This window comes from Culex pipiens, chromosome 3, assembly GCF_016801865.2.
Source record: "Culex pipiens pallens isolate TS chromosome 3, TS_CPP_V2, whole genome shotgun sequence".
Lineage (NCBI taxonomy): Eukaryota > Metazoa > Arthropoda > Insecta > Diptera > Culicidae > Culex > Culex pipiens.
Window position 1 is genome coordinate 141,593,102 of NC_068939.1, and position 12,179 is coordinate 141,605,280.

At 32.8% G+C, this 12,179-nt stretch overlaps 1 protein-coding gene across 2 annotated transcripts; it reads left to right on the plus strand.

The window, feature by feature from the left end:
- Positions 1 to 595: 595 nt before the first annotated feature.
- On the plus strand, positions 596 to 1,958 carry LOC120417508 (cytochrome b5). Of its 2 annotated transcripts, none has more exons than XM_039579586.2 (4): positions 596 to 845; positions 921 to 1,009; positions 1,069 to 1,146; positions 1,690 to 1,958. In XM_039579586.2, the coding sequence occupies exons 1-4, from the start codon at positions 732 to 734 to the stop codon at positions 1,772 to 1,774; spliced, it is 366 nt and encodes a 121-aa protein (XP_039435520.1). In that variant the 5' UTR covers positions 596 to 731; the 3' UTR covers positions 1,775 to 1,958. The 2 variants fall into 2 exon arrangements, with proteins under 2 accessions (XP_039435520.1, XP_039435521.1); XM_039579587.2 differs by lacking the exon at positions 1,690 to 1,958 and adding an exon at positions 1,245 to 1,500.
- The last annotated feature ends 10,221 nt before the right edge of the window (positions 1,959 to 12,179 follow it).

Below are 12,179 nucleotides of genomic sequence, written 5' to 3' on the forward strand. Positions count from 1 at the left end.
TCTATCACTCAAGTATCGGACTAACATTCCCATCCACTTCCCCGTGGCCCTACCACTGGTCGTGGCCGGCACCGGTATTGACCAGCATGATAGGGGCCTTTGAGAAGTTGCGAAGCAAGGAAAGATAGCTCCCACTCATCTTCCACGGCTCGTGGATGTAACTTCTGGAGGCCAATATCCCTGACTCAAGGCGGTTTCAAAAACACCAAAAAAACAAAAACTGAAAATTTGGTTTATTGGACCTTTTAAAAAAAAACCAGAAATAGAATGCGCAACTTTTTAAACGCAATGAATTAAAAAATAGAAAATAGAACTTTAGGGAGAATTTAGGGTCGTCGGTTTAGGCAAAGAATAGGTATATTGATGTCCTAAGAGCTCTTAGCATTTATTTTGCCACACAAGCCAAACGAGTTTTTTTTTTTTGTTTTTTGAGAAGAACCCAAAGAGTTATTCAAACAATCATAATGCAAAATTCAATCACCCTAACGAGTCTACGAAGAAATCACGGCCTCCTGAGTTCATCCCTTGCGTTGCGCGTTTGCTGCGATGTAATGTTGACAGCCACCTGTTTTCCTGCTGGACTGGTCTGCTGTTGAGCTTTCTCTCTCTTCGTCACTCGTCATCATTCCACTCCACTCCACTGCGTTGAACACCTTGTTCGGATCGCCATTACTAGCGTTCCCTTATCACCCGCGAGGACACCGAAATCTCAAAACTAAGCTCTAGTGACAATGGCCGACCTTAAACAATTCACCCTGGCCGAGGTGGCAAAGCACAATACGGCGACCGACCTGTGGATGATCATCGACGACAAGGTGTACGACGTCACCAAGTTCCAGGCCGAGGTAACGAGGGAACCGATCCGCTTTCTGAGTCATTGAAATTCTAACTTTCGATTTGTGGTCCTCCTTTGTTTGCAGCATCCCGGAGGTGAGGAGGTGCTGGTTGAGGCCGCTGGAAAGGATGCCACCACGGAGTTTGTCGACGTCGGACACAGCAGCGATGCCAAGTAGGACAATTTGGGATTTTGTCACATACATTAGCTAACGTTTAATCTCTCCTCATTAGGGAACAGATGAAGCAGTTCGTCGTGGGAGAAATCATCGAGGCCGAGCGAAAAAAGAAGAAAGCTGCCTGCCAGCCAGAGTAAGTATCTTCCTGCTAGCTTATCAGTAGCTCACTCTTGCGCGGCATTCCTCTGTGATAACCACTTTGTTTTCTTCATTTTTCCCCTCCCACCTTAGTTCCGCTTCTCCGTCAGCCGGATCGTCCTGGTTCGGTTCGCTCAAGGCCAAACTGTTTGGATGATCCTTCCGCGCGAGAAATGCTTTTTTCTTCGTTTTGCGTGTTAAGTTTAAGCACAAGATTTTGCGAATATTGAATATGACAACACAATCCATTATCTCTAATTGACATTCAATTTGTACTAAGCTTTTGTGATGGTGCTGACTTCCAGTCAAAATTCATAGTTTAATAAATACGTTTTTTTATTATTTTTCATCCTTTGTGTTTTTTCCTGCCGCGGAGTAGAATCCGATCACTTCCATTTACCCCAAAACTATCCCTCACTCTCCACGTGATACCCTTATCAGCTCCAAGTAATAACAAATGATGCTCCGTGACTTATCTTTTCCTACAACACTGTCGTCACCAAATTATGATTGAACAACTATTTCACCTTATTTGCAGCTGCCAACGGATGGCCATCATCGCAGGATCTGCGCTGGCCGCCGGAATCGGACTAGTATTAATCTACAAGGCACTCAAGAAGTAATCTGGGGATCAAGCATGCTTTTAGTGGTTTAAACACCACTTTCTATGGTAGTATTGTTGCATAAGCAAGAACCAAGTCGAGCACAATAACATTTAATTTAATTGAATTTAGTACGTTACGTAGTGACACGAATATTAATATGATGAACAGTGCTTCACAGAATGAACGAAAATATACTCTATGAAAAAAAAAAAGAAATAGAAATGCTTTAAATGTTGTTTTCCATCAAACCTCTTAAGATTGGTCAGCTAACCTTCTGAAGTATTTTTTTAATCAAGATGTTCATAAAAAAATTAAAAGATCTGCTTTCCAATGTTATTTTGAAAAATAAAATAAAAAATGGTTCAAATTAGACTTTTGACAAATTTTTAAACCTCCAGATTTCTCCAGAAATCTTTCAGAGATGGCGCTGCACAAGTAGTGGTAAGAAATTTAAATTTATATGGGGAAAATCAGTATTTTTTTCCTGGTAGTAGATAGAAAATTAACCTATTTCTACGTCTACTTTTCAAGCATCAGTTTTGATTTATATTAAACATAATTAACTTTTAATGGTTTCCCCCATACATTCTAAATGCAGTTTACCACTCGCGTGACAGCTGCCGCCATGCTCATTTATCTCTTGTTTCTCTAAACTAGAAAAACGTTTTGGCATAAAAATAGTTAAAAGAAAAGCAAAAATCATCAAATAAGTAAATATATATGAAAACCATGTAGATACCAGTATTAAATTCAGTACGGTAAGCATGTTTCATAACAGTGCAGCCATCTATGGTTTTATTCAAGTTTAACTAAACTGCCGCTAGATGGTAATCACGCACCAACAATGCGAACCTAGCGGCAATTAAGTGAAACACCCCTGTCCGTCCCCTAGGGGTGGGCAAAAAAAAGAGCGAGCTCCGGTTCACTAAAAAGAGCGAACGAACCGTGGCACTATGGGGTATTTCCATATAAGCGAGCGGCCAAAAATATTTTTTTGCTTTTTTGTGACTTTTTTGTGTTGTTTGTACTTAGTATAATGAAAACAAATGAAATTTGATATTTTTCCAAAAAAAAGTTTAATTTTCGATTTTTTCATATATTTGAGGCCACATGCATTAAAGTGGTGAATTTTAATATTCTTGCTCTGTCTATTTGATGCACGGAATGGCGGTTTATGCTATGTTAAAGTTTCTGATTTACGTTCAATCTCCCTCCCCTTTTTCTTGAGTTAAAATCCACCTCTCTTTGAAGAAACCCCCCCCCCCCCCCTCCAATTAAAATTTGATTTTTGCGGTGTTTTAGAATTTTAGACGGTTTCTTTTATGGAACATTGTATGGATTCTCGTCCACGTTTTTTGTTGATCCACTTGCAAAATTTACGTTTTCCACGATAAATTCTTCTAAATCAAAATCACTATGTAACCGATTGTCGTTAGATTACTTAAAATATGAACTTCTTCTATGGGCTTTTGTATACCTCGTTTTGAAGCTACAGAACATCGTGCATAGTTTTTCCACTGTGGTTTTTCCCCGAGTTGATCATGTGATGGTTCTGCAATGTTGTAATTCTTACAAATATACTCGAAAGCAGTTCTCACGTTTTCAGAATAGAGCAATTCTCTACGAAATCGGTCTTTTTTCTTCAATTTTAATTTTTGTATTTTTTAATCCGGCTGAAACTTTTTTGGTGCCTTCGGTATGCCCAAAGAAGCCATTTTGCATCATTAGTTTGTCCATATAATTTTCCATACAAATTCGGCAGCTGTCCATACAAAAATGATGTATGAAAATTCAAAAATCTGTATCTTTTGAAGGAATTTTTTGATCGATTTGGTGTCTTCGGCAAAGTTGTAGGTATGGATACGGACTACACTGGAAAAAATAATACACGGTAAAAAAAAATTTGGTGATTTTTTTATTTAACTTTTTATCACTAAAACTTGATTTACAAAAAAACACTATTTTTAATTTTTTTTATTTTTTGATATGTTTTAGAAGACATAAAATGCCAACTTTTCAGAAATTTCCAGGTTGTGCAAAAATCAAGACAAACATTTTAAAAGGGCGTAATATTGAATGTTTGGCCTTTGTGAAATGTTAGTCTTGATTTGAAAATTTCAAAAATATTTTTTTCGAAGAGATCGGAAAATTTCACAAATGTTTCATATATTAACATTGAAAATCGGACCATTAGTTGCTGAGATATTGACGATAGAAAATGGTGGGTTGTTTGGGTGAAACTTAGAAAACATCAATTTTCCTGTTTTTAAACCTTTGCATTGCAATATCTCAGCAACTAAAGGTCGTATCAACATAGTCCGAATAAGCAAAATATAGAGAATTTTCTCAGCTTTTCAAAAATATTTTTTTCAAAACTGGGCAAACATGTGCACTAATTTAAAAAAATGAAAAACTGCGACTATTTTCAAAAAAGTCACTTAAATATGGCTATAACTTGAAAACGGTGCACTTTATCAAAATTTCAGTAAAGTACTTTTTGATTGCAAATTTGATTTTACATCGAAAAATGAAGTTGAAAAATTTTTACGACCAAAATTTCGATTTTTTGAAAAAATCAGTATTGATTAAAAAATTCATAACTCGGTCAGTGATTTTTTGCACAACCTGGAAATTTCTGAAAAGTTGGCATTTTATGCCTTCTAAAACATATCAAAAAATAAAAAAAATTAAAAATAGTGTTTTTTTGTAAATCAAGTTTTAGTGATAAAAAGTTAAATAAAAAAATCACCAAATTTTTTTTACCGTGTATTATTTTTTTCCAGTGTAGTCCGTATCCATACCTACAACTTTGCCGAAGACACCAAATCGATCAAAAAATTCCTTCAAAAGATACTGATTTTTGAATTTTCATACATCATTTTTGTATGGACAGCTGCCGAATTTGTATGGAAAATTATATGGACAAACTAATGATGCAAAATGGCTTCTTTGGGCATACCGAAGGCACCAAAAAAGTTTCAGTCGGATTAAAAAATACAAAAAAAATCGAATGACCGAAATCCTAGAGAACTGCTCAATAGTAGGTCTATTCCCGTACTGCAGAATTCTGCAATTCTGCACGAAATCGGCAGCAGAGCGTTCCCGTACTTTTCTGCAGCATAAGTAACTTTTTTCCCAGGCAGAACTTCTGCAATGAGAGAGACAGAAGTTGCAGCAAAACCGTTCCCGTACTTTTCTGCAAGCTCTCTCTTCTCTTTCTTGTTGAAAAGTGACTGTAAGTTGGTGTGATGGATGTTGAGTACACGCTTACATAAAGTTTGCAGTTAGTTAGTTAGTTTTTTTATGTCTGGTTTTATTGAAAACGATTTTTTTATGTTAACGATTTCATGCTTAGTTAATTAATGTAAATGAAATAGCGATATTTTTTAGTGTTAAAATGATAACTTTTTGAATAGACTAAATATGTGTGTTTAAATAATAGGTAAATTTAATTGCCAAATAATAAATTGTACCTTTAACGGTGCTACCAATTTGTATTCTTATTTGAACCAAAAAATGTGATGTAATTTAGTCGAATTCTTAAATTTTAGGAAGTTTAAATTCTAAAATTCGGAAATTCTTAAATGCGCCATCTTGAATCACAAAAAGTACATTTTTTTGGAGTCGTTAGAAAATCAGGTTTAGAGGATTTAGAGATTGAACATTTTGACGAGTTCTTCGGAAAATAGAGTACGAACTGTTTCTATTTTTTTAATATTTGAGTTTTAATTTTTTTATGTACAGAATTTTAAAATTTTGCTTATTTTTGTTTTTTTTAGTTTCTTTATTTTTTATTATTTTTTTTAAACTGTAACTTTTGAATTTTTGGTGTTCTGAACTTTGAAATATTCAAACTTTTGATTCATTTATTTCGAATTTAAAAATATTTGAATTTTTAAGTTTAGGAACTTTTAAGTTAGAAACCTTTATTTTTTTATTTCAAATTTTGAAAATTAAGATTTTTTTGAAATTTTCAATTTTTAATTATTTGAATTTTCAAGCTTTGAATTTCTGAAATAAATATTTGCATTTTTAAATTTCTCTAATATCTGATTTATTTTTTTCAAGTTCCTCAATTTGAAAATAGTTATTTTTATATTTTTAATCACGAATTTCTTAATTTTCAGATTTATAAATTTATGAGTTTCAAAATTGTATAGTTTGTGATTCATTTTTTTATTTGTCAATTTCGCTGCGTCACCGTTATTCTTCGATGTGAAATCCAATCATAATTTATTTATGTTATCTTTCAAACATTTTGCTTTTAAAACATGTATTTATGGTCTATATAAATATACCTTCTATATTAAACCTTTTTCTTTTTTTAATTATGTTTTTTAAACGTACCTGCCATTCTCATCAAAATTGTTTACCTAATGTAAAATTTTGAGTTGTTTCTAATATAAAATGTCTACCTAAGCATTATTAATTTCTAGTTTAATAAATGGTACATGCTTAATTTTTTAGATAAAATGTTGATTTCGAGGTTGATTTGCATAAAAAATAAGTCCCCGTTCTATAGATAAACTTCTTTCAATTACAATTTTTGTCAATCCATTTTTTAAATTGTTTTGAAATAATTTAAAAAAAAACTTCAATACCCAATTTGAGTAAATCCACTCAACTGTGTACAATATTGCAGAAAAAAGTACTGGAACGAGCTACCCAGGCAAAAGTTTTGCGGCTTCTCTCCTTGCAGAACTTCTGCAAAAGAGAGAGATGAAGAGAGCGAGCTGAAAAGTACGGGAACGTGCTGCAAAAAAGTGACTTATGCTGGCTGCAGAATTCTGCAGAAGCTGCAGAAATTCTGCAATTCTGCAAGTACGGGAATAGACCTAGTGCTTCGTTATATCGTACAGGGACACTACGGTATTATTATCCATACTTTCAAAAGAACACAACAGAGCAGTTCTCTAGGATTTCGGTCATTCGATTTTTTTTGTATTTTTTAATCCGACTGAAACTTTTTTGGTGCCTTCGGTATGCCCAAAGAAGCCATTTTGCATCATTAGTTTGTCCATATAATTTTCCATACAAATTCGGCAGCTGTCCATACAAAAATGATGTATGAAAATTCAAAAATCTGTATCTTTTGAAGGAATTTTTTGATCGATTTGGTGTCTTCGGCAAAGTTGTAGGTATGGATACGGACTACACTGGAAAAAAATAATACACGGTAAAAAAAATTTGGTGATTTTTTTATTTAACTTTTTATCACTAAAACTTGATTTACAAAAAAACACTATTTTTAATTTTTTTTATTTTTTGATATGTTTTAGAAGGCATAAAATGCCAACTTTTCAGAAATTTCCAGGTTGTGCAAAAAATCACTGACCGAGTTATGAATTTTTTAATCAATACTGATTTTTTCAAAAAATCGAAATTTTGGTCGTAGAAATTTTTCAACTTCATTTTTCGATGTAAAATCAAATTTGCAATCAAAAAGTACTTTACTGAAATTTTGATAAAGTGCACCGTTTTCAAGTTATAGCCATATTTAAGTGACTTTTTTGAAAATAGTCGCAGTTTTTCATTTTTTTAAATTAGTGCACATGTTTGCCCAGTTTTGAAAAAAATATTTTTGAAAAGCTGAGAAAATTCTCTATATTTTGCTTATTTGGACTTTGTTGATACGACCTTTAGTTGCTGAGATATTGCAATGCAAAGGTTTAAAAACAGGAAAATTGATGTTTTCTAAGTTTCACCCAAACAACCCACCATTTTCTATCGTCAATATCTCAGCAACTAATGGTCCGATTTTCAATGTTAATATATGAAACATTTGTGAAATTTTCCGATCTCTTCGAAAAAAATATTTTTGGAATTTTCAAATCAAGACTAACATTTCACAAAGGCCAAACATTCAATATTACGCCCTTTTAAAATGTTTGTCTTGATTTGAAAATTCCAAAAATATTTTTTTCGAAAAGATCGGAAAATTTCACAATTGTTTCATATATTAACATTGAAAATCGGACCATTAGTTGCTGAGATATTGACGATAGAAAATGGTGGGTTGTTTGGGTGAAACTTAGAAAACATCAATTTTCCTGTTTTTAAACCTTTGCATTGCAATATCTCAGCAACTAAAGGTCGTATCAACATAGTCCGAATAAGCAAAATATAGAGAATTTTCTCAGCTTTTCAAAAATATTTTTTTCAAAACTGGGCAAACATGTGCACTAATTTAAAAAAATGAAAAACTGCGACTATTTTCAAAAAAGTCACTTAAATATGGCTATAACTTGAAAACGGTGCACTTTATCAAAATTTTAGTAAAGTACTTTTTGATTGCAAATTTGATTTTACATCGAAAAATGAAGTTGAAAAATTTTTACGACCAAAATTTCGATTTTTTGAAAAAATCAGTATTGATTAAAAAATTCATAACTCGGTCAGTAATTTTTTGCACAACCTGGAAATTTCTGAAAAGTTGGCATTTTATGTCTTCTAAAACATATCAAAAAATAAAAAAAATTAAAAATAGTGTTTTTTTTGTAAATCAAGTTTTAGTGATAAAAAGTTAAATAAAAAAATCACCAATTTTTTTTTTACCGTGTATTATTTTTTCCAGTGTAGTCCGTATCCATACCTACAACTTTGCCGAAGACACCAAATCGATCCAAAAATTCCTTCAAAAGATACAGATTTTTGAATTTTCATACATCATTTTTGTATGGACAGCTGCCGAATTTGTATGGAAAATTATATGGACAAACTAATGATGCAAAATGGCTTCTTTGGGCATACCGAAGGCACCAAAAAAGTTTCAGCCGGATTAAAAAATACAAAAATTAAAATTGAAGAAAAAAGACCGATTTCGTAGAGAATTGCTCAACAACGAACTGATACGAATATTCGACGAATCGTTTCTGTAAAATACATAGAATAGGAATTTCTAATTTTATTAAACGTACCTAAGTACCAACAAAGTCATGAATATCAAATCAATTTCAAAACATACATAGCAGGTACGTCATTTCTGCCTCCGCAGGTAAATAATGTGATTTTAACCAAGCGTATACGCGAAATCATTAATTTCCTTGCATGAATCAAAATGTTCAAAATGGCATAACTCAAAAAGTGCACATAAGTGCACTTTGAAATTTGGAGACAAGTTAGGATATGGTTCAAATTTTAAGCTGCAAAATTTTCAGATCGCACAAATGCACACAAAAAAAGTACTCCATTAACAAAGTTGAAAAAAACTAAATTTTGAATAAAAATCCATCTTTTTTGATTTTTATTATTTTTTTAGCCTGTAAAAGTGTGTTTTGTAAAATATTATTGAAAAGTTGAATCAATTACCTTTCTGAATATATATAATGATGCAGGAAAAAATACATAAACAGCTACACAGTACAACTATGAAAAATAATCATTTTTTTGTCAAAAAACATGTTTTTTCTTACCATTTTCGCCTTTGAAGGTCTGCAATTCAGTGAATTTTGAACCTACAACTTTCAAACTCCGGATTTTTCTTAGTTAGAATGTTTATTTTCGAAAAAAAATACCAAAAAAATAATTAGAGTATGTCGGTTTTTCGATTTATGGCCGCCTGAAACCCCATAGTGCGTGGCTCAGAAAAAAAGAACCTCGATTCTTTTTAAACTTCGGTCTTTTGAAAGAATCGTTTCAAGATGGCTAATTCATGTTATAAATATAATTTATTGAATTAAAAAAAAATAGTTTTAAATTTGTTTTTGTGAATTGAAAATGCAATTTCAAATATTTCAATGCTAATAAAAATTAATCTCAAAAATAAATGATTGTCTAAACAAAAAATCGAAATCGAAAAAAATCATTGTACAACTGATTGTACAATAAAGTATTACCAGAATACGAATTTGAGCATTTCAAATTGCATAATTTGTAAAATAATACCAAAAATCTACTGAATAGTTAAGAGATTTTTGAAAAAAAAAAAATAAAATAAACCCTTTTGTCCGACTAAGCTTGAGCGTTTATAGACTTTATCGATAAAATCAGAATGTAGAAAAGAGTTCACAGATTTTTTTTTTTCAAATAAAATATCAGCATTACCGTCATTTGGGGCTAATCGGGACTACAGTCTGAATAGGGGCAGAAGTGTTTAGAGCACTTAAATGTTTTAAATTTTAAATTGGATGTACACATTTTGTTGGTCTGAGTCTGTTATATCTGAAACCTATAAGAAAAATTAAAATATTGTGCTCTAACATGGTTAAAACTGCTGTCCCAATTCGCCCCATGTGTCCCAATTTGCCCCAGTTGACGGTAGTTCAATTCTTGCAGAAATAAACCCAATTAAAATTTGCCTGGATTTGGTTGTACAAACGTCAGTCTGCATACATTTTTCTTTGTGTGTAAGTTTAGCACACTGTTAAACACGAAAAAGTTCGTGTTTGTTTGTTTGCGGTAGTGTAATAGCTCCTTAATTTTTCACTATCTAATTACAAGCACTGGCGGTACCTGGGGGGTCCCGTGCCCCCTTCTTCGACAGAAATTTGTTCTAGAATTGTCCGAGGGGTCATTCAAATACACCGTAATAAAAAAAATCCTATGCGTGTGCTTCCCCTTCTGTCAGAGCCTGGTCACGCTACTGATTACAAGTATTACTTTAATATCACCACATTTTACAACTATAATAGGTATCAAAATATACAAAGTTTTACTTAGCAATATATCACAATACACTAAACTAAAAATGTAACAGATTCAATTTTCTTGAAACAACATAAATTACGTTTGATTCTTCCCGACCGTTGATTTAAAATAAGTTGCGCTATTAAAATACTCACTCACTAATTTCCGTCGAAAATTTTTTAAACTAGTTTTAATTGAACACCAAAAAGGTGATATGCCAACATTAGGTGCTCGATGGAATTAAATGCTGATCCCCAAGTTCAAATCCGAGATTAAACGTGAAACTTTTCAAAGATAAAAAATATAAACCCAACAAAGTTTTAATTTTTGTAAACTATGACCGATGCGCATACGACCTTTTCAAACGCTACGCGCCAAAAACTTGGCTCGATTTTGACTTCACTCGCCTTGTATGGCTAGTATGTGGTGACAGTCGTGACGTCGCCGTGCTGCCAAACTGTCACAAAGTTCATCTGCATGAAAAACCCATGACGGATAGGTTATTTTGAAAATTTAATCTAGATTTGTTTGTTTGCCATAGTCTAATAATTCCTTGAAGGAGCTATTAGACTACAACAAACAAACTCGCAAAGAGCTTGACAGTTTGGCAGTTTGCCTGCTCTGTTAGTTTGCAGAAACGTCATCCTGCATACATTTGGCTTTGTTTGTGAGTTTGCCGCAAACTGTCAAACACAAAAAAGTGCGAGTTTTGTTTGTTTGCCATAGTCCAATAGCTCCTTAATACGTCCTTGACTGGTGTGCTGAACAATTTATGTTTTTTAAACTAATCATCGACAATGTGGAATAGAAAAAGAAATTAATATAAGACAATTGGGTCCTCTAAAATAAAGCTTAGACTGCTGTTATTATTGTTTACAGCGATAAAGCTTATTTTTCTTAGTACAATGACCTTTTGTACGACCACAAGGAGTTTAAAATGGATTTTTAAATCAATTTTGAAAAATTATCCTCGCGGTCCTTCGTGACATAAAAGCTCCTACTTGACAGCTCGTTCCAAGGGGACCATAGTTGATCCATCGAAAAAATGTTGTCTTGTCAATATTTTTTTTGCATTAAAATGAAAAAAGTGATCAAAAATGGTTTTTAATCGTGTTTTTTTACCGTTGTACCAAAAATTGACATTGGGCTTTAGTACCCAACTTTACGTAAAAATGCTCGTAAATATTTTATGCTTCAATTTAATTATAGTTTAAAGGACTTTCTCAATATTTTTCCGAATAATAAAAACAATAACTGATTTCCATATAATGTATTCCGCACATGCACTTCCGAAACAATTACAATAAATTGAACGTTTTCGTGTAAAGGTATCCCATTTTTTTTTCGAGTAGGCATACAAACATTGTTAGTGCGAGCAACCTCTGGCTGTGGCTACAAATTTATATTAAGAGCAAGGAAAAGACACAAACAATTGCGCTGAAGGGGCAAACCTAACAATACTATTTACAAAGTGGGAAATAAAGTTATGACTAACACCAGTACGAATAAGTTTTTTAAAACACATCAATAGAAGAATTGTGCGTCCGATGTTTGCCTAGTTGGATTTAACTAGTAAAAATCGGTTGGAAAATTCTTCAACTGCATGCAAGTATAATTTAGACATAAGAAGTAAGGAAATTTTACGAGGACTGAGATCACGAGGCTTTGCGAATTCGTTTACTGGCAAGGTGAGGTACACGCAGGTGAAACAGATTCGAGCCTCATGCAAGAGAAACAAAGAAAGTGTAAAATTTTGAATTATTGGGCTAATTAAACTTAGTGTGCACTTAATCGAATC

What these genes read in the sequence shown, in the direction of transcription:
- LOC120417508 (XM_039579586.2), top strand. Translation starts at nt 732, where the DNA reads ATGGCCGACCTTAAACAATTCACCCTGGCCGAGGTGGCAAAGCACAAT. An exon ending in TCACCAAGTTCCAGGCCGAG is followed by an intron (nt 846 to 920) that starts GTAACGAGGGAA and finishes CTTTGTTTGCAG; the next exon opens with CATCCCGGAGGTGAGGAGGT. An exon ending in AAAGCTGCCTGCCAGCCAGA is followed by an intron (nt 1,147 to 1,689) that starts GTAAGTATCTTC and finishes CCTTATTTGCAG; the next exon opens with CTGCCAACGGATGGCCATCA.